General features: G+C 35.0%; 1 protein-coding gene across 1 annotated transcript; it reads left to right on the forward strand.

Annotated features, from left to right (window-relative positions):
* The first annotated feature begins 4,832 nt into the window (after positions 1-4,832).
* Positions 4,833-8,028, forward strand: LOC139850675 (WAT1-related protein At5g40230-like). The gene is made up of 7 exons (XM_071840232.1): positions 4,833-5,105; positions 5,187-5,252; positions 6,070-6,183; positions 6,585-6,816; positions 6,896-7,054; positions 7,532-7,683; positions 7,762-8,028. The coding sequence occupies exons 1-7, from the start codon at positions 4,942-4,944 to the stop codon at positions 7,928-7,930; spliced, it is 1,056 nt and encodes a 351-aa protein (XP_071696333.1). The 5' UTR covers positions 4,833-4,941; the 3' UTR covers positions 7,931-8,028.
* The last annotated feature ends 15,943 nt before the right edge of the window (positions 8,029-23,971 follow it).

Below are 23,971 nucleotides of genomic sequence, written 5' to 3' on the forward strand. Positions count from 1 at the left end.
GTTGCGGAACGCAAAGTACAAGATATTAAACTATACGAAAAGGCGTTCGAAAATCCGGAACCGGTACCCGAGCCAGCTATCAACGCCCGACGCAATGGACCAAAAATTACAAGTCTACTATGCACAAGAATATAATATAATATATAAATAATTATATTAATTATTTATATTTTATATTTATATATAAATTATGTCGACAAGCAAGGTTCCAAAATTGTGTGAGCTGGATTTTCAAACTCCGCGACTCGCGGAGATTGCAGGCTTAAAATGCCGCAACTCGCGGAGCTGCAAAAATCAGAAATGCCTATAAAAAGCCATGCATTCTGCCGAGTTTAAAACACATAAAAAAATAATAATAATACTCTGTAATAAATAATATATATATATATATATATATATATATATATATATATATATATATATATATATATATATATATATATATATATATATATATATATATATATATATATATAGTATAGGGTAGTTTTATATTAGTTAGTTTGGGTTATGTAACGGTTATTTACGGGTTTTTAAGACGGAACTCTGTCCGTGTAACACTACGCGTTAAATAATCAATGTAAGTTATGTTCTCCCTTTTTAAATTAATCTCTCGTAACTAAGTTGTTATTATTCTTATTTGAACCGAAGTAATCATGATGTTGGGCTAAAAATATCTAAAATTGGGTAATTGGGCTTTGTACCATAATTGGGGTTTGGACAAAAGAACGACACTTGTGGAAATTAGATTATGGGCTATTAATGGGCTTTATATTTGTTTAACTAAATGATAGTTTGTTAATTTTAATATAAAGATTTACAATTGGACGTCCCTATAAATAACCATATACACTCGATCGGACACGATGGGCGGGATATTTATATGTACGAATAATCGTTCATTTAACCGGACACGGGAATGGATTAATAGTCTATAGAATTATTAAAACAGGGGTGAAATTATGTACAAGGACACTTGGCGTAATTGTTAACAAAGTATTAAACCTTGGATTACACGCAGTCGATATCCTGGTGTAATTATTAAACAAAGTATTAAAACCTTGTTACAGTTTAAGTCCCCAATTAGTTGGAATATTTGACTTCGGATATAAGGATAATTTGACGAGGATAGTCGCACTTTATATTTATGACTGTTGGACTGTTATGGACAAAAACCAAACGGGCATATTAAATAATCCAGGACAAAGAACAATTAACCCATGGGAATAAACTAAAAATCAACACGTCAAACATCATGATTACGGAAGTTTAAATAAGCATAATTATTTTATTTCATATTTAATTTCCTTTATTTTATATTTAATTGCACTTTTAATTATCGCACTTTTATTTATTGTTATTGTATTTAATTGCATTTTTAATTATCATACTTTTTAATTATCGCAAGTTTATTTTATCGCACTTTTATTTATCGCAATTTCATTATCGTTATTTATTTTACGCTTTAAATTAAGTTACATTTATTTTTAATATTTACATTAGGTTTTAACTGCGACTAAAGTTTCAAAATCGACAAACCGGTCATTAAACGGTAAAACCCCCTTTTATATATTATTAATATAATATATTTTGTACGAATATAATTGTTTAAAATATAGTGTGAAATAAGCCCGCTCCCTGTGGAACGAACCGGACTTACTAAAAACTACACTACTCTACGATTAGGTACACTGCCTATAGTGTTGTAGCAAGGTTTAGGTATATCCCATTTGTAAATAAATAATTAAAACTTGTCATATTTTGTGTAAAATTGTATCGTATTTAATAGTTTTTCCTAGTAAAATATATAGCTATTTCATATACACCTCGCATAACATCACTCGCTAAACAACTTGGAGAATTGAAGACGCAGCCGCAGCAGGTCAACCAAGCTCACGCCTGTGTTAACTGTACCAACCTGCAACCTACTGAAGAATATCAAGTTGAGTACGAAAACCCTGACGGTTCAATCTGTTACGTTCAATACCCAGCTCGTCCATCAAATCCCGGATTCAATCAACAACCTAGGGTTAATCAATTTCAACGAAGCAACCAGCCTTTTCACTATCGCTACCCACCTTATCCAGCCCAACAATATCAATTGTCCTACGATCAACCACTTCCACTCACTGGTCCACCAGTCGAGGAAAATTCCCCTACCACCCAGATTACAAAAGTAACTAACCTCACTCTCGGAGCTGATGATCAGTTGACTCAGTTCATTCAAGGACAACAACAGCTACATCAGAAAACTGCAGCCAGACAAGATCAGACGGAGATACTAATGAGAAATCAATTGGCTCTGCTCAAAAGTCTGGAGACGCAGCTAGGACAGTTATCACAACGCCTTGAAACCCGACCACAGGGAAGGTTACCCAGTAATACTATCCAAAATCCCCACATAGAGGAAGCTAAGCAAATGGATTCCGTAATCCCAGAAGAAGAACCACGGAGAAGGTCAGCTAGGCTCAAGAACAAATCGACATATACTCAGAAGCTGACCCCTGCAACTCCAGTTCGTGTACCCTATCCTGAAAGGCTACAGGAGGAACCATTCAAGCTTTATTCCTTCAAGCTCGATGGAAGATTCCTGGACACCATGTCCAAAGTCCCCAACCAGAAGAGATACATCCGAAGGCGTCTTTCTACAAAGAAGAGGATACCAGATTCTAAAAAAAATCCACTGAATGAAGAATGCTCAACATTACTCAGAAACTCTCTACCACCAAAGCTAGGAGATACGGACCGATTCATTTTCCAGTGTTCGATCTACCAATCTGGAACCATTCATGCACTAGCAGATTTAGGAGCAAGTATCAACCTAATCCCCTACTCTCTTTACAAGAGATTAGAGTTAGGAGACTTTTCACCAACTAAAATGACAATCCAACTTGCCGATCACACAATTCGATATCCTAAGAGCATAGTTGAGAACGTCATGGTGAAAGTCGACAAATTCTTGTATCCTACGGATTTCGTAGTAATGGACATCAAGGAAGACCTACACACACTAGTATGTTAGGAAGACCTTTCATGAATACGACTAGGAGTGTCATTGATGTGTACAATCAAACCTTGATATTGCGATCACATGGGGAGAGCGTTACCTTCAAAATTGACCAACCAACCGATCTTTCTGAACAGGCAGAGATGTTTGCTATTTCCACCAGACGGATCACTTCCGATGACGAGTCTTCACCACCAGCTAATGGTATCGAGATGGGTGTCGAATGACAGTCTACAGACGACCCAGAAATGGAAGAAGAGGATCCCAGCGAAGAAATAGAGGAAGAGGAGGAATCTGAAGAGGAAGAGGAAATGGAAGACGTAAAAGAAACTGCGATAATACCCGCTCTAAGCATTAAGCGTCATGAAGAATTAATGCGGCTTGAGACGGAAGATCACAGTTTAATCATTCATTTTAAAAAGAAGACTGACAAGATTGAGGTTAAAGATATAGAAATTGACCCTGTAAGTATCAAAGTGGAGAACGAGAATACTGAAGAAACCCGTTCATCAGACGAATCCTCAGAAGAACACTATACCGATGATGACGAGGAAGAGCAACATGAAGACATTCTGGATAATTCACACTCTCCAACCGAACCAGATCTATGGGAGCCAGACTCTTCTTCAGATTGAATGTTATTTTTGTCGATCGTTTTTCCGCTTAAATAATAACATTCATCACGAAGTGTCTTTTTTAAATGTTCATATTTTCGTGTGATCTTGATGCCTGAAAAAAAAAATTCCAAAAAAAACGAAAAAAATAAAAATTTTGCCCCCGCTTCCTCCCGATTGGTTACTTCCCCATTGATCCTGCCCCCTATATATATATATATATATATATATATATATATATATATATATATATATATATATATATATATATATATATATATATATATATATATATATATATATATATATATATATATATATATATATAGTGGTAGGATCAAGAGGGAACGGGGAGAAGCGGGGGGAAGCAAAAACTTTTTTTTTCGTTTTTTGAAAAAACTTTGTTCACGAACATTATAGATGACATGAAAATATGAACATTTAGTAGAGACACTTTGTGATAAATGTTTTTATTTTGGCGGGAAAACGCTCGAAGAAGTAATATATAACAATTATCGTGTTTTTCGAGCGTATTTTGAGGTTTTAGCTATTGGGGTTTAGATATTAGGGTTTAGATATTAGGGTTTATAGGGTTTAGATATTAGGGTTTAGAAATTTAGGGTTTAGGGTTTAGATTTAGGGTTTAGATTTAGGATTAGATTGAGTTTTTAACACGAACGGTTTAGAGTTTAGGGTTTAGGGTTTAGGGTTTGGTGTTTTGAGTTTATGGAATAAACCCAAAACACCAAACCCTAAACCCTAAACTCTAAATCGGGCTAAATTTTACTTCACAAAACATGAAAAAAAGACGTTCATATTGTTCACGAACAATATTATCTTGAATGTTATTTTTGTCGATCGTTTTACCGCCAAAATAATAACATTCATCACGAAGTGTCTCTTCTAAATGTTCATATTTTCGTGTGATCTTGATGCCGGAAAAAAAAATTCAAAAAAAACGAAAAAAAAAAAAATTTTGCTTCCCCCGCTTCCCCCCGATTGATTACTTCCCCATTGATCATGCCCATAATATATATATATATATATATATATATATATATATATATATATATATATAGACACGTATCTATTTTGTCTAGTCTTGTGTATTGGCAAAGTTCTACCTAACACCGCGTTAAACATTCAGAAACACCTCAAAAGTACATATTTACCCCTTGCAACTGATACAACAACTGAACCGAACAAGTGGTAGGTGGCATTTCCGTATCCATTTCTTGCACTGGACATAACCCGTTGACTTGCAGCTTTCCCTGTTCAGCTCCTGAACTTAACTGAATAGATTCATACAGATACATAAAGATGAAGGAGTATGTAGGTATGGTTGGAACACAGGTAGCACAAGTTTTACTTATGATATTTAGCAAACAAGCAATTGCAGATGGCATGTCCAGTTATTCTTTCATTTTGTACTCAAATGTACTTGCTTCAACCATCCTTTTCCCCCTTTCTCTCATTTTTCACAGGTACACATTTGGTCCCCATTTAATTAATTAAATTTAATCTAATAAATGTTTAGTTTTGTAATTATTTGCTTGCTTTTGCAGATCACCAGATCGTCCTCCACTTACCTTTAATGTGCTGTGTGGATTTATCGTTGTTGGCCTTTTTGGGTATGTTATCTACTATCATTATCAACTATTAATATAAGCTCTTAAAATGGTTAACATGTATTAGGAGGTTAAGCATTTATGTTGGGGGTCAAAATACTTGATTTATAATAAAAAAAGGTGATTGGTTTATATTTATATATGTCCATTTCATATTTATATAGCTATAGCTATATGAAATGAAATAATAAAGAGAAATAGAGTTAATTAAAATACATCTTAGAACACCCCTTTAATAGTGTTATGCAATTATTATGCAATATCTAAGACATATCTAAATATTTTGCAAATGGAATTTGATATATAAATTTTTAGGTTTACTAGAAGTGAATGAAATTAACTATTTAATTTCTAGTTTTTTGGTAGGACCTAAATCATTTGAAACATACAAATACCCTTAAATAATCAACAAAGTGAATACCACAAGATTTTAGGGGCAATGGCCCTCCCCTGCTGCCCCTTAAAAGCTCCATCTCTGCATGTAATTAATGATATTGTGTTACGCTTATTTTCAAAAATAGCTTACTTTTGTGTATCCTAAAATAGTATTTGGATTAGTTTACGAGCTTTTATACGTAAAATGACTAAAGGACTTCAATTCAAGAAAAATGGAGATAGACTAAGAATGTGATACGGGTAATACGGACAGTAAGAAAATGGAGATAGACTAAATATGGAGATAGCTAAGCTTTATAAAAAGAGCTAAACTAAACCTCTACGTAACGTACTTGCTTTTATATGTAGTCGATCATCTGTTGTAAAGTAACCTGTAACTTTTCAATTTTTATAGTAACAAACTGAGCGACGTTATTATTTGAAGTTTTTTGGCACAGATATTTGGTTACACGGGTGTCTCATTATCTTCTGCTACTCTTGGAACCACATTGCTCAATCTCATCCCGGGTTTTACATTCGTGCTAGCCATCTTTTGTAGGTAAACGTCTCGTTATGATGATACTTTGATCAATTAGACTTAAACATCCCGGATTTTAGGGTGTGCAAGGTGTGCAATAGCACATAGCCCAAATCTAAAGGGGCCAAAAAATATAACCCAACAATGTATTTTTATTTATTTATTGAATTTCATTTTTTGTTTTTTTTTTTTTTTTTTTTTTTTTTTTGAGAAGCACCCAACAATGTATTATGTGGTCCATTCATTTATAAGATTTTAAAAATATTACGGAGTACATTTTTTTCAGTATTACTGAACTTAATTTTATATATATGAAAAACTTTTGTATACAAAGAGCCTCTTTTTCGTTTGTTGAACAGGGTCCTTAAAATCTACTAATAATCTTGAAGATGAGTTTATATTGATTACATTGTTGGTTTTAGGATGGAAATAATGAACATTAAAAGCTCAACCACACAGGCGAAATTCATCGGCACTATAGTGTCGATAGCAGGAGCTATAATCATGACTCTTTACCAGGGACCCACAATTTTACCTTCTTCTTTAGAAAAAGAAGTTTCAAATAATCTTCTTACGCAAGCATCGAACTGGGTACTTGGTGGATTCCTTCTGTCGGTTGACGCCATATTTGCTTCTATGTATATTGTTTCGCAGGTAATTTGGTATATAAATAGCTTGTAATTGTTTCGTATTACGACTTTCTTTCTGAATGGTTGTTTGATAATGTTTTTAGGCGATTGTCCTTAAAAAGTACCCTGCAGTGATCATTCTTATGTTTGGTTACTGCTTCGTCTGCACCGTTTTATCTGGAGTTGCTTCTTTGATATTCGAAACTGATTTAAGTAGTTTCGATTTAAGGCCTAAGATGAGGTTGCTTGGGATCCTTTACTCGGTAAGTAAATATACTCGATGTTATGGTTAATCTTAGTGGTGTGACATCTTTATATTCGTGAAGTACTATTTATTCGCTTGTATATGCATCGATGAATATTTTATTAGTTACTTTCCCACGATAGTTTAGTGCTTGGGGTCCTTATTTCCTCACGAGGTCTTACGTTCAAACCTTACTAGCAGTATATCTTGAGGTGACCAGAAAAAAAGTTGTAAACGATCACGGTATAACCCGATTAGTCCGCGTACATCTGAGTAAAAAATACTCCCTTCTTCGGCTAGTCTGAACAAGGAAAACCTACTCGTTTACTCGTTTACTTAATTGACACTAAATATTTAGTGAGTCAAAAATATAGTGGTGTCCAATACCCTCAAAAAAAAATATGCATCCTTCTTGATCCTTCTCCATATTATTAGTATTAGTACTAGTACTAGTATTGTTTCGTGTAAAATGGTGTATTTTTGTGGAAAAATACAGGGGATATTTGGGTATGCTTTTCAAGTAACGGTTCAATCATGGTGTGTACGAAAGAGAGGACCACTTTTTGTCGCTATGTTTCACCCTGTGGGAATTGTGATCTCCAATTTGATTGGTGTCATCTTCTTAGGAGATGGTTTCTATCTTGGAAGGTAACGTTTTCATATTTTTGAGTCTAAAATTTCCAATTTATGCATTAATTAGCTGACACCATTGAATACTTTGTGCAGTTTGTTGGGATCAATCGTTGTTGTTGTTGGGTTTTATACTGTGATGTGGGGGAAATCTAAAGAACAGAAAGTTACGATGGCTAATACAAGTTTGATCTCAAAGGCCGACAATGCAGCAGCCCCTCTCTTAGCAGACGTTGAGGAGCAGATTACACATCCCTTGCAATAAAACTACTAGAAACGAACGAGAAAATGATAACTTCAAACGTAATTATCATTCTGGGATTCGGTACATTTAATTATTTTTCTGCAACTATTTTTTTTTTTATTTTTTATTTTTTGAAAAGCAAGCCTATAAAACCTTGTCAATTTACAAAAGCACGAATACTAAATGAAAATGTGTATTATGTGAAATCGGGGATGTCCATATCTTTATTCGAGTTTATACTTTTTATATTGATATTGGTTGGTTTTGTTTTTTTACTCTCCATTTTAATAAATTTGGATCTACAAGATGAAATAGGACCACTCACAATACTTTAATTTGTTGCAAGGAATTTTTTTTTTTTTGGCAAAAAAGCTCGAACTAAAAAACAAGACGAGGGCGCTCACCCTAAAGGATGATACCTCGAAACAAATACAACGTACAGGCAACAAGGCCATACCAAAAAAAAAAAAAAAAAAAAAAAAAAAAAAAAAAAAAAAAAAAAAACTACGAGATAAAAAGACCGGTTACAGCCCAAAAAGCACCAAACATATATGCCATGAACTTCCAAATTACTCTAAAACCAATTGGTAGTAGAGAGACATCCATGAGCTTATATGTTGGCCTTGACATTTCTTCCCAACCAATGTGGGATTGAGTTTGCACCCAACAATCTTCCCCTCAAACTGAAGACCACATCACCAGGTGTAACACCCCGTACATGATTTATAGGTGAATTGGGTATGTACGATAGGCGTATGAAAGGTTCGGGACATTTTCTAGTGTAAGTCTTGTGTGAGGAGAAAAAGACTCAGATCGTGCTTTGTGTCGCGGCGCGACAAAGGAGGCCGCGGCGCGGCAATGGACTGAAATTGAGATCAGAAGTATGATAAAAAAAGATCCCAGAACTAGGCAAATGTCGCGACACGACATTTAAGGCCGCGGCGCGGCATTCTGGGCAAACTGGTACCGGATTTTTGTAATATTACATGAGAAGCAAGGGCATTTTGGTCTTTTCACATTTGAGCCAGATTTGAAGCTTTAACTTCATCCACTCATTCATTTTCCTAATTTCAGTTTCCTTTTCTTTTCATTTTTCTCTCAAAACTCAAACACCCATTTGATTTCAAAGGGATTTTTGGAAAGGAAGAAGCGGGATTTGATCTTTGGCGTAGTTGACTAGTTTGTTCTCCTCGTTCTTAGCTACACGGTGATACTAGTGGTAAGCTCTAACTCCGAGTTTCATTCTTGTGTTCATCATTCAATTTTGGGGTTTTTGATTGTATGATTCATAGATAGAACCCATTTAGTTATTAATTGAAGATTAACACCAAGATTCGAGTTTATTGTTGTTAATGTCGGGTTTTGGGTTGGTTAATGATTTAACCATGTTTAAGACTTGTGAATGGTGTACAATCACTAGCATTAGTGATTATTGGTGTTTTGGAGACTTTTAGTGTTTTCGTGGTTGACTAATTTTGACTAGAGTCAAAATTAGGGTTTGTTGAGGATTATGACCCGAATGTCGATTCGATGAGGTTTATAAACTTAAAATGGATTAAGTTGAAGTATTAAACCGAGTTAAAGGTGTTTTGGTGTCAAAACTTGTAAATGGTGAGATTTTGACCTTATGGGTCAAAATTAGGGTTTATGGGCGATTTTGAGAACGATAAGTGTTTAACACTTGTGTTCGAGTTTGATTGGCATATTAGGACCATTATCACTTATGTTAGTGATTATTGGTTAGTTTGGACGCGGTTTATCCTTGGAGGTGCATTTGGGTCGAATTTGCACTAAGTGTCGAATTGGGTTGGTTTGTAAATCCAATCTAAGTGTGTTGTTGAATTTGTGATAATGGATTAGGTACTTTCCATTGACGAGTTGCGGATTACTTGGAAGCTTTTCTTCAAGGCGACAAGGTGAGTGTTAATATCCTATATAAATATGTATGTGTAGGATGGGTGCGGGTCGGGTGAAGCGGTTCTCGGTTATAGAGCTCACTTCACATATAGGTGGATTGATGGACTTGTGTATAGGTCCAATTGGCACGTTTGTGCGTTTTGGTTGACCACCTTTGGCGAGGTACACGCTTGTGTGTACGTTATCACACGTGGTTGTGATTTGGATGTTATAACCCCAATGGCGAAGGGTTTATATTGTTGCGAAGTGGATGACCCCGATGTGGTGGATTTAATAATCCCGTGACCGTGGGTTTTGATGTTGAGAAGTGAATCTCGTGTAGTTCGGATTCATGGTGACTCGTGTAGTTCGGTCATCTTATTGAGGTAGTAATCTCGTGTGGTTTCGGATTACTAAGGCTCGTGTAGTTCGGCCAACCTCGATGTTGCGAAGATAGTAATCTCGTGTGGGTTCGGATTACTAAGGCTCGTGTAGTTCGGCCAATCTTCATTGTGGTACTTGGTTCTCGGTATTGGGTTAAAGGGTTAACCTTACTCGTTTTATATTGTTATATATATTAATGTAATGTTGTGTTGTAGCTAACCCTCCGGGTGTAGCTTATTGGCGTTGTTCACTTTGTCGTTGGTGAACTTATATTTTGTTGATGTATCTTTAGCTCATTGCTTTGAGATCGTACGGTATGCTTAGTGTAGTTGCCTTATACATGGATGCTTCGGTATGCGGTATTTGATATTTGTGTGGCGTGCCCATTTTATACATATATATGTATGTAGTATATTATCATTCACTAAGCGTTAGCTTACCCTCTCGTTGTTGATATTTTTATAGGTTCGCATGCTTGGCGGCTCGTGTAAGCTTGGGGATTAGAGATCTTGGCTAGGTTGCTTAGAAGATCTTGCTTTTGTATTCGATTAGGATTTGGGTAGCGTAGTCCAAAATCACCATGCTCGGTTTTGGTTGGAAACTAAACTAGTCGGGTCGTGTATGTCCGTTTGGACAATTAAGCAATGTATTAAATGTTTTAAGGTTTATTAAACCTTCTATTGTATTAAAGATGTTTATGGAAGCACAATTGGGACCTAAAGTATTATTTAACGCGTATTAAAAGGAAAAAATTTTATGGGCCGGTTTTAATACGGGTTGGGTTGTTTCAAGTGGTATCTGAAATGTCCCGTTCTTATTGATTAAAAACGTTTTATATTAATTGATTTCGTTGCGAGGTTTTGACCTCTATATGAGACGTTTTTCAAAGACTGCATTCATTTTAAAAACAAACCATAACCTTTATTTCATCAATAAAGGTTTAAAAAGCTTTACGTAGATTATCAAATAATGATAATCTAAAATATCCTGTTTATACACGACCATTACATAATGGTTTACAATACAAATATGTTACAACAAAATAAGTTTCTTGAATGCAGTTTTTACACAATATCATACAAGCATGGACTCCAAATCTCGTCCTTATTTAAGTATGCGACAGCGGAAGCTCTTAATAATCACCTGAGAATAAACATGCTTAAAACGTCAACAAAAATGTTGGTGAGTTATAGGTTTAACCTATATATATCAAATCATAATAATAGACCACAAGATTTCATATTTCAATACACATCCCATACATAGAGATAAAAAGCATTCATATGGTGAACACCTGGTAACCGACATTAACAAGATGCATATATAAGAATATCCCCATCATTCCGGGACACCCTTCGAATATGATATAAATTTCGAAGTACTAAAGCATCCGGTACTTTGGATGGGGTTTGTTAGGCCCAATAGATCTATCTTTAGGATTCGCGTCAATTAGGGTGTCTGTTCCCTAATTCTTAGATTACCAGACTTAATAAAAAGGGGCATATTCGATTTCGATAATTCAACCATAGAATGTAGTTTCACGTACTTGTGTCTATTTTGTAAATCATTTATAAAACCTGCATGTATTCTCATCCCAAAAATATTAGATTTTAAAAGTGGGACTATAACTCACTTTCACAGATTTTTACTTCGTCGGGAAGTAAGACTTGGCCACTGTTGATTCACGAACCTATAACAATATATACATATATATTAAAGTATGTTCAAAATATATTTACAACACTTTTAATATATTTTGATGTTTTAAGTTTATTAAGTCAGCTGTCCTCGTTAGTAACCTACAACTAGTTGTCCACAGTTAGATGTACAGAAATAAATCGATAAATATTATCTTGAATCAATCCACAACCCAGTGTATACGTATCTCAGTATTGATCACAACTCAAACTATATATATTTTGGAATCAACCTCAACCCTGTATAGCTAACTCCAATATTCACATATAGAGTGTCTATGGTTGTTCCGAAATATATATAGATGTGTCGACATGATAGGTCGAAACATTGTATACGTGTCTATGGTATCTCAAGATTACATAATATACAATACAAGTTGATTAAGTTATGGTTGGAATAGATTTGTTACCAATTTTCATGTAGCTAAAATGAGAAAAATTATCCAATCTTGTTTTACCCATAACTTCTTCATTTTAAATCCGTTTTGAGTGAATCAAATTGCTATGGTTTCATATTGAACTCTATTTTATGAATCTAAACAGAAAAGTATAGGTTTATAGTCGGAAAAATAAGTTACAAGTCGTTTTTGTAAAGGTAGTCATTTCAGTCGAAAGAACGACGTCTAGATGACCATTTTAGAAAACATACTTCCACTTTGAGTTTAACCATAATTTTTGGATATAGTTTCATGTTCATAATAAAAATCATTTTCTCAGAATAACAACTTTTAAATCAAAGTTTATCATAGTTTTTAATTAACTAACCCAAAACAGCCCGCGGTGTTACTACGACGGCGTAAATCCGGTTTTACGGTGTTTTTCGTGTTTCCAGGTTTTAAATCATTAAGTTAGCAGATCATATAGATATAGAACATGTGTTTAGTTAATTTTAAAAGTCAAGTTAGAAGGATTAACTTTTGTTTGCGAACAAGTTTAGAATTAACTAAACTATGTTCTAGTGATTACGAGTTTAAACCTTCGAATAAGATAGTTTTATATATATGAATCGAATGATGTTATGAACATAATTACTACCTCAAGTTTAGTAGGTAAACCTACTGGAAGTGACAAGAAATGATCTAGCTTCAAAGGATCTTGAATGGCTTGAAAGTTCTTGAAGTAGGATCATGACACAAAAACAAGTTCAAGTAAGATTTTTACTCGAATTAAGATAGTTTATAGTTATAGAAATTGAATCAAAGTTTGAATATGAATATTACCTTGAATAAGAAAGATAACCTACTGTATATAACAAAGGTTTCTTGATCTTAGATGATTACTTGGAATGGATTAGAAAGCTTGGAAGTAAATTAGTAAACTTGAAGGGACTTTTGAAGTGTTCTTGAAGTGTTCTTCCTATGATGATTATAGCTTGATTCTTGAAGTGATTTTTGATGAAGATGATGATTAACTACTGGAAAAATACGTTCATAATAGTGTGTGTGTGTTGAGAGAGAATTAGAAAGAGAATTGGAAGTGAAATGGAGTGAATGATGAGTGGTAATTGGTGAGTGGTGAGTGGGGTTAAAAGGAGTTCTAGTTAGTTGACTAGCTCATGGTAGAAGTTAAAATTGATTAGTCATACATGACATAATCAAGAGTGGAATCCCATGCTAGTTCCTATTGGTATATACCCATAGTAAGTACGTTTTGAAGCTGTGTATAATACGGGTAAGAATACGACTAGAATTCTTGATGAAAGAAAAGAATGGGAAAGTAACTGTAACCATTTTCGTTAAGTATGAGTGTTTTGATATATGTCTTGAAGTCTTCCAAAAGTATTTTAATACATCTAAATACACTACATGTATATACATTTTAACTGAGTCGTTAAGTCATCGTTAGTCGTTACATGTAAGTGTTGTTTTGAAATCTTTAAGTTAACGATCTCAATTAATGTTGTTAACCCATTGTTTATTATATCTAATGAGATGTTAAATTATTATATTATCATGATATTATGATATATTAATATATCTTAATATGATATATATACATTTAAATGTCGTTACAAAGATAATCGTTACATATATGTCTCGTTTCGAAATCCTTAAGTTAGTAGTCTTGTTTATATGTATATAACTCATTGTTAATATACTTATGGAGATACTTACTTATCATAATCTCATGTTAACCATATGTATATCCATATATATATCGTCATGTCGTTTTTACAAGTTTTAACGTTCGTGAATCGCCGGTCAACTTGGGTGGTCAATTGTCTATATGAAACATATTTCAATTAATCAAGTCTTAACAAGTTTAATTGCTTAACATGTTGGAAACATTTAATCATGTAAATATCAATCTCAATTAATATATATAAACATGGAAAAGTTCGGGTCACTACAGTACCTACCCGTTAAATAAATTTCGTCCCGAAATTTTAAGCTGTTGAAGGTGTTGACAAATCTTCTGGAAATAGATGCGGGTATTTCTTCTTCATCTGATCTTCACACTCCCAGGTGAACTCGGGTCCTCTACGAGCATTCCATCGAACCTTAACAATTGGTATCTTGTTTTGCTTAAGTCTTTTAACCTCACGATCCATTATTTCGACGGGTTCTTCGATGAATTGAAGTTTTTCGTTGATTTGGATATCATCTAACGGAATAGTGAGATCTTCTTTAGCAAAACATTTCTTCAAATTCGCGACGTGGAAAGTGTTATGTACAGCCGCGAGTTGTTGAGGTAACTCAAGTCGGTAAGCTACTGGTCCGACACGATCAATAATCTTGAATGGTCCAATATACCTTGGATTTAATTTCCCTCGTTTACCAAATCGAACAACGCCTTTCCAAGGTGCAACTTTAAGCATGACCATCTCTCCAATTTCAAATTCTATATCTTTTCTTTTAATGTCAGCGTAGCTCTTTTGTCGACTTTGGGCGGTTTTCAACCGTTGTTGAATTTGGATGATCTTCTCGGTAGTTTCTTGTATAATCTCCGGACCCGTAATCTGTCTATCCCCCACTTCACTCCAACAAATCAGAGACCTGCACTTTCTACCATAAAGTGCTTTAAACGGCGCCATCTCAATGCTTGAATGGTAGCTGTTGTTGTAGGAAAATTCTGCTAACGGTAGATGTCGATCCCAACTGTTTTCGAAATCAATAACATATGCTTGTAGCATGTCTTCAAGAGTTTGTATCGTCCTTTCGCTCTGCCCATCAGTTTGTGGATGATAGGCAGTACTCATGTCTAGACGAGTTCCTAATGCTTGCTGTAATGTCTGCCAGAATCTTGAAATAAATCTGCCATCCCTATCAGAGATAATAGAGATTGGTATTCCATTTCTGGAGACGACTTCCTTCAAATACAGTCGTGCTAACTTCTCCATCTTGTCATCTTCTCTTATTGGTAGGAAGTGTGCTGATTTGGTGAGACGATCAACTATTACCCAAATAGTATCAAAACCACTTGCAGTCCTTGGCAATTTAGTGATGAAATCCATGGTAATGTTTTCCCATTTCCATTCCGGGATTTCGGGTTGTTGAAGTAGACCTGATGGTTTCTGATGCTCAGCTTTGACCTTAGAACACGTCAAACATTCTCCTACATATTTAGCAACATCGGCTTTCATACCCGGCCACCAAAAATGTTTCTTGAGATCCTTGTACATCTTCCCTGTTCCAGGATGTATTGAGTATCTGGTTTTATGAGCTTCTCTAAGTACCATTTCTCTCATATCTCCAAATTTTGGTACCCAAATCCTTTCAGCCCTATACCGGGTTTCGTCTTCCCGAATATTAAGATGCTTCTCCGATCCCTTGGGTATTTCATCTTTTAAATTTCCCTCTTTTAAAACTCCTTGTTGTGCCTCCTTTATTTGAGTAGTAATGTTATTATGAATCATTATATTCATAGATTTTACTCGAATGGGTTCTCTGTCCTTCCTGCTCAAGGCATCGGCTACCACATTTGCCTTCCCCGGGTGGTAACGAATCTCAAAGTCGTAATCATTCAATAATTCAATCCACCTACGCTGCCTCATATTCAGTTGTTTCTGATTAAATATGTGTTGAAGACTTTTGTGGTCGGTATATATAATACTTTTGACCCCATATAAGTAGTGCCTCCAAGTCTTTAATGCAAAAACAACCGCGCCTAATTCCAAATCATGCGTCGTATAATTTTGTTCGTGAATCTTCAATTGTCTAGACGCATAAGCGATCATCTTCATTCGTTGCATTAATACACAACCGAGACCTTGCTTTGATGCGTCACAATAAATCACAAAATCATCATTCCCTTCAGGCAATGACAATATAGGTGCCGTAGTTAGCTTTTTCTTCAATAACTGAAACGCTTTCTCTTGTTCATCATTCCATTCAAATTTCTTCCCTTTATGCGTTAATGCAGTCAAGGGTTTTGCTATTCTGGAAAAGTCTTGGATGAACCTTCTGTAGTAACCAGCTAGTCCTAAAAACTGGCGTATGTGTTTCGGAGTTTTCGGGGTTTCCCACTTTTCAACAGTTTCTATCTTTGTCGGATCCACCTTAATACCTTCTTTGTTCACTATGTGACCGAGGAATTGAACTTCTTCCAACCAAAATGCACACTTTGAAAACTTAGCGTACAATTCTTCCTTCCTCAATACTTCTAACACCTTTCTCAAATGTTCACCGTGTTCTTGGTCATTCTTTGAGTAAATAAGTATGTCATCAATGAAAACAATGACAAACTTGTCAAGGTATGGTCCACACACTCGGTTCATAAGGTCCATGAACACAGCTGGTGCATTAGTTAAACCAAATGGCATGACCATAAACTCGTAATGACCGTAACGTGTTCTGAAAGCAGTCTTTGGAATATCATCTTCTTTCACCCGCATTTGATGATACCCGGAACGTAAGTCAATCTTTGAATAAACAGACGAGCCTTGTAGTTGATCAAATAAGTCGTCGATTCTCGGTAGTAGGTAGCGGTTCTTGATGGTAAGTTTGTTCAACTCTCGGTAGTCGATACACAACCTGAATGTACCATCTTTCTTCTTGACAAACAAAACAGGAGCTCCCCACGGTGATGTGCTTGGTCGAATGAAACCATGCTCTAAAAGTTCTTGTAATTGGCTTTGCAGTTCTTTCATCTCGCTGGGTGCGAGTCTGTAAGGTGCACGAGCTATTGGTGCAGCTCCTGGTACAAGATCTATTTGAAATTCAACGGATCGATGTGGGGGTAATCCCGGTAATTCTTTCAGAAATACATCGGGAAATTCTTTTGCAATGGGAACATCATTGATGCTCTTTTCTTCAGTTTGTACTTTCTCGACGTGTGCTAGAATAGCATAGCAACCTTTTCTTATTAGTTTTTGTGCCTTCAAATTACTAATAAGATGTAGCTTCGTGTTACCCTTTTCTCCGTACACCATTAAGGGTTTTCCTTTTTCTCGTATAATGCGATTTGCATTTTTGTAACAAACGATCTCTGCTTTCACTTCTTTCAACCAGTCCATACCGATTATCACATCAAAACTCCCTAACTCTACTGGTATCAAATCAATCTTAAATGTTTCGCTAACCAGTTTAATTTCTCGATTCCGACATATATTATCTGCTGAAATTAATTTACCATTTGCTAATTCGAGTAAAAATTTACTATCCAAAGGCGTCAATGGACAACTTAATTTAGCACAAAAATCTCTACTCATATAGCTTCTATCCGCACCCGAATCAAATAAAACGTAAGCAGATTTATTGTCAATAAGAAACGTACCGTAACAAGCTCCGGGTCTTCTTGTGCCTCTGCCGCATTAATATTGAAAACTCTTCCGCGACCTTGTCCATTCGTGTTCTCCTGGTTCGGGCAATTTCTAATAATGTGGCCCGGTTTTCCACATTTATAACAAACTACATTGGCATAACTTGCTCCGACACTACTTGCTCCGCCATTACTCGTTCCGACACCATTTGTTCCTTTTGTTCTATTAACCCCTGGTCCGTAGACCTCACACTTCGCCGCGCTATGACCATTTCTTTTACACTTGTTACAAAATTTGGTGCAGAACCCCGAGTGATACTTTTCACACCTTTGGCATAGCTGCTTCTGATTGTTGTTGTTGCGGTTATTATTGTTGTTGGGATGATTGTTGTAGTTGCTGTTGTTGTTGTTGTTGTTGTTGTTGTTGTTGGGCCGTTTGTTGTAGTTGCGATTGATGTTGCGATTGTTGGGATAATTGTTGCGATTATTGTTGTAATTGCTGTTGTTGTTGTATTGGTGATTCTTATCACCGTTTTCCTCCTACTTTCTTTTGACTTGCTTCACATTGGCCTCTTCAGCAGTCTGTTCTTTAATTCTTTCTTCAATCTGGTTCACTAGTTTGTGAGCCATTCTACATGCCTGTTGTATGGAGGCGGGCTCGTGTGAACTTATATCTTCTTGGATTCTTTCCGGTAATCCTTTCACAAACGCGTCGATCTTCTCTTCCTCATCTTCGAATGCTCCCGGACACAATAGGCACAATTATGTGAATCGTCTTTCGTACGTGGTAATATCAAATCCTTGGGTTCGTAACCCTCTAAGTTCTGTCTTAAGCTTATTGACCTCGGTTCTGGGACGGTACTTCTCGTTCATCAAGTGCTTGAATGCTGACCACGGTAGTGCGTACGCATCGTCTTGTCCCACTTGCTCTAGATAGGTATTCCACCATGTTAACGCAGAACCTGTGAAGGTATACGTAGCGTACTTTACTTTGTCCTCTTCAGTACACTTACTTATGGCAAACACCGATTCGACCTTCTCGGTCCACCGTTTCAATCCGATCGGTCCTTCGGTTCCATCAAATTCCAAAGGTTTGCAGGCAGTGAATTCTTTGTAGGTGCATCCTACACGATTTCTTATACTGCTAGATCCAAGGTTATTGTTGGTATGTAGCGCAGCCTGTACTGCGGCTATGTTTGAAGCTAGAAAAGTACGGAATTCCTCTTCATTCATATTCACGGTGTGTCGAGTAGTTGGTGCCATTTCCTTCAAAATAGTCAAATGGAACAAGTTAATCATACAGAATATTAAGAGTAGTTAATAGTATTTCGTAGCATAATATGAACTCATTTATAAAAGCTTTTTCTTCATATTAGCGTTTTATAAGTTTAAATTCGGGTGGTACCTACCCGTTAAGTTCATACTTAGTAGCTAATATACAATTCAACTACTACAATTCTATATGAAAAACTGATTATAATAATATTTCGCGTTCAAACTTTTATACAATATTTTACAAACTTACAATACCGCTTATTTTACATAAAGCATGAAATATAGCACACAATAACTTTGATACAAGATAGTTGTAAAGATAATTCTAGCTAGTACACAAGTCGTTCAGCAAAGGCAATAAAGACACGTAATTCATACGTCCAGAAACAAGTCATGCATTCTGGTTTTACTAGGACTACTTCCCATCCTTGGTCTTGTGGAACATAACCGTTATGGCCATTGATAAGACAGCGTGTTGTAACGTCGTCAAAGGGACGAGGGTTACGTAATGTCCAACAGTCCCGTAACAATCTAAAAACCTCATTTCTTACCCCAATTACTGACTCCGTCACTTGTGGGAACGTTTTGTTTAATAGTTGTAGGCCGATGTTCTTGTTCTCACTTTGGTGAGAAGCGAACATTACTAATCCGTAAGCATAACATGCTTCTTTATGTTGCATGTTAGCCGCTTTTTCTAAATCACGAAGTCCAATATTCGGATATATTGAGTCAAAATAATTTCTTAACCCATTGCGTAAAATAGCATTTGGGTTCCCCGCAATATATGCGTCAAAGTAAACACATCGTAACTTATGGATTTCCCAATGTGATATCTCCCATCTTTCGAATGAAAGCCTTTTATAAACCAAGGCATTCTTGGAACGTTCTTCGAATGTCTTACAAACTGATCTCGCCTTAAATAGTTGTGCCGAAGAATTCTGACCGACTCTAGACAAGATTTCATCAATCATGTCTCCGGGTAGGTCTCTTAAAATATTGGGTTGTCTATCCATTTTGTGTTTTTATACTGTAAAATAGACAAGAGTTAGATTCATAAAAAAATACTTATTAATACAAGCAATTTTTACATATATCATAAAGCATAAGCACACTATATTACATATATTACACCACACGAATACAACTATCTTATTCCGACTCGCTTGTTTCTTCTTCTTCAGTTTTGGTTCGTTTTGCCAAGTTTCTAGGGATATATGATGTTCCCCTAATACGAGCCCTCGTTTTCCACATTGGTTTAGAAAAACCTGGTGGTTTAGAGGTTCCCGGGTCATTGTTACAACTTAAGGACTTCGGGGGTTGACGATACATATAAAGTTCACGGGGTTGGAATTAGATTTCTCTATTTTTATGCCCTTTCCCTTATTATTTTCTTTTGCCTTTTTAAATTTAGTTGGGGTAATTTCTATAACATCATCGGAATTCTCATCAGAATCCGATTCATCGGAGAATTGGTAATCCTCCCAATATTTTGCTTCCTTAGCGGAAACACCATTGACCATAATTAACCTTGGTCGGTTGGTTGAGGATTTTCTTTTACTTAACCGTTTTATTATTTCCCCCACCGGTTCTATTTCTTCATCCGGTTCCGATTCTTCTTCCGGTTCCGATTCTTCTTCTGGTTCCGACTCTTCTTCCGGTTCCTCTTCGGGAACTTGTGAATCAGTCCACGAATCATTCCAATTTACATTTGACTCTTCATTATTATTAGGTGAGTCAATGGGACTTGTTCTAGAGGTAGACATCTATCACATAATATCAAACGCGTTAAGAGATTAATATATCACATAATATTCACATGTTAAAAATATATAGTTTCCAACAAAATTTGTTAAGCAATCATTTTTCAAGTAAACACGGTCAAAGTCCAGACTCAATAATGCATCCTAACAAACTCGATAAGACACACTAATGCAAAATTCTGGTCCTCTAAGACCAACGCTCTGATACCAACTGAAATGTCCCGTTCTTATTGATTAAAAACGTTTCATATTAATTGATTTCGTTGCGAGGTTTTGACCTGTATATGAGACGTTTTTCAAAGACTGCATTCATTTTAAAAACAAACCATAACCTTTATTTCATCAATAAAGGTTTAAAAAGCTTTACGTAGATTATCAAATAATGATAATCTAAAATATCCTGTTTATACACGACCATTACATAATGGTTTACAATACAAATATGTTACAACAAAATAAGTTTCTTGAATGCAGTTTTTACACAATATCATACAAGCATGGACTCCAAATCTCGTCCTTATTTAAGTATGCGACAGCGGAAGCTCTTAATAATCACCTGAGAATAAACATGCTTAAAACGTCAACAAAAATGTTGGTGAGTTATAGGTTTAACCTATATATATCAAATCATAATAATAGACCACAAGATTTCATATTTCAATACACATCCCATACATAGAGATAAAAATCATTCATATGGTGAACACCTGGTAACCGACATTAACAAGATGCATATATAAGAATATCCCCATCATTCCGGGACACCCTTCGGATATGATATAAATTTCGAAGTACTAAAGCATCCGGTACTTTGGATGGGGTTTGTTAGGCCCAATAGATCTATCTTTAGGATTCGCGTCAATTAGGGTGTCTGTTCCCTAATTCTTAGATTACCAGACTTAATAAAAAGGGGCATATTCGATTTCGATAATTCAACCATAGAATGTAGTTTCACGTACTTGTGTCTATTTTGTAAATCATTTATAAAACCTGCATGTATTCTCATCCCAAAAATATTAGATTTTAAAAGTGGGACTATAACTCACTTTCACAGATTTTTACTTCGTCGGGAAGTAAGACTTGGCCATTGTTGATTCACGAACCTATAACAATATATACATATATATTAAAGTATGTTCAAAATATATTTACAACGCTTTTAATATATTTTGATGTTTTAAGTTTATTAAGTCAGCTGTCCTCGTTAGTAACCTACAACTAGTTGTCCACAGTTAGATGTACAGAAATAAATCGATAAATATTATCTTGAATCAATCCACGACCCAGTGTATACGTATCTCAGTATTGATCACAACTCAGACTATATATATTTTGGAATCAACCTCAACCCTGTATAGCTAACTCCAATATTCACATATAGAGTGTCTATGGTTGTTCCGAAATATATATAGATGTGTCGACATGATAGGTCGAAACATTGTATACGTGTCTATGGTATCTCAAGATTACATAATATACAATACAAGTTGATTAAGTTATGGTTGGAATAGATTTGTTACCAATTTTCACGTAGCTAAAATGAGAAAAATTATCCAATCTTGTTTTACCCATAACTTCTTCATTTTAAATCCGTTTTGAGTGAATCAAATTGCTATGGTTTCATATTGAACTCTATTTTATGAATATAAACAGAAAAGTATAGGTTTATAGTCGGAAAAATAAGTTACAAGTCGTTTTTGTAAAGGTAGTCATTTCAGTCGAAAGAACGACGTCTAGATGACCATTTTAGAAAACATACTTCCACTTTGAGTTTAACCATAATTTTTGGATATAGTTTCATGTTCATAATAAAAATCATTTTGTCAGAATAACAACTTTTAAATCAAAGTTTATCATAGTTTTTAATTAACTAACCCAAAACAGCCCGCGGTGTTACTACGACGGCGTAAATCCGGTTTTACGGTGTTTTTCGTGTTTCCAGGTTTTAAATCATTAAGTTAGTATATCATATAGATATAGAAAATGTGTTTAGTTAATTTTAAAAGTTAAGTTAGAAGGATTAACTTTTGTTTGCGAACAAGTTTAGAATTAACTAAACTATGTTCTAGTGATTACGAGTTTAAACCTTCGAATAAGATAGTTTTATATATATGAATCGAATGATGTTATGAACATCATTACTACCTCAAGTTTAGTAGGTAAACCTACTGGAATTGACAAGAAATGATCTAGCTTCAAAGGATCTTGGATGGCTTGAAAGTTCTTGAAGTAGGATCATGACACAAAAACAAGTTCAAGTAAGATTTTTACTCGAATTAAGATAGTTTATAGTTATAAAAATTGAATCAAAGTTTGAATATGAATATTACCTTGAATAAGAAAGATAACCTACTGTATATAACAAAGGTTTCTTGATCTTAGATGATTACTTGGAATGGATTAGAAAGCTTGGAAGTAAATTAGTAAACTTGAAGGAATTTTTGAAGTGTTCTTGAAGTGTTCTTCCTATGATGATTATAGCTTGATTCTTGAAGTGATTTTTGATGAAGATGATGATTAACTACTGGAAAAATACGTTCATAATAGTGTGTGTGTGTGTGTGTTGAGAGAGAATTAGAAAGAGAATTGGAAGTGAAATGGAGTGAATGATGAGTGGTAATTGGTGAGTGGTGAGTGGGGTTAAAAGGAGTTCTAGTTAGTCGACTAGCTCATGGTAGAAGTTAAAATTGATTAGTCATACATGACATAATCAAGAGTGGAATCCGATGCTAGTTCCTATTGGTATATACCCATCGTAAGTACGTTTTGAAGCTGTGTATAATACGGGTAAGAATACGACTAGAATTCTTGATGAAAGAAAAGAATGGGAAAGTAACTGTAACCATTTTCGTTAAGTATGAGTGTTTTGATATATGTCTTGAAGTCTTCCAAAAGTATTTTAATACATCTAAATACACTACATGTATATACATTTTAACTGAGTCGTTAAGTCATCGTTAGTCGTTACATGTAAGTGTTGTTTTGAAATCTTTAAGTTAACGATCTCAATTAATGTTGTTAACCCATTGTTTATTATATCTAATGAGATGTTAAATTATTATATTATCATGATATTATGATATATTAATATATCTTAATATGATATATATACATTTAAATGTCGTTACAATGATAATCGTTACATATATGTCTCGTTTCGAAATCCTTAAGTTAGTAGTCTTGTTTATATGTATATAACTCATTGTTAATATACTTATGGAGATACTTACTTATCATAATCTCATGTTAACCATATGTATATCCATATATATATCGTCATGTCGTTTTTACAAGTTTTAACATTCGTGAATCGCCGGTCAACTTGGGTGGTCAATTGTCTATATGAAACA

The sequence above is a fragment of the Rutidosis leptorrhynchoides genome, chromosome 5, assembly GCF_046630445.1.
Source record: "Rutidosis leptorrhynchoides isolate AG116_Rl617_1_P2 chromosome 5, CSIRO_AGI_Rlap_v1, whole genome shotgun sequence".
Lineage (NCBI taxonomy): Eukaryota > Viridiplantae > Streptophyta > Magnoliopsida > Asterales > Asteraceae > Rutidosis > Rutidosis leptorrhynchoides.

Coding starts and splice junctions, on each gene's coding strand:
- LOC139850675 (XM_071840232.1), top strand. CDS start 4,942: ATGAAGGAGTATGTAGGTATGGTTGGAACACAGGTAGCACAAGTTTTA. Junction 6,817..6,895: donor CTATGTATATTGTTTCGCAG/GTAATTTGGTAT, acceptor TAATGTTTTTAG/GCGATTGTCCTTAAAAAGTA. Junction 7,055..7,531: donor TGCTTGGGATCCTTTACTCG/GTAAGTAAATAT, acceptor GGAAAAATACAG/GGGATATTTGGGTATGCTTT.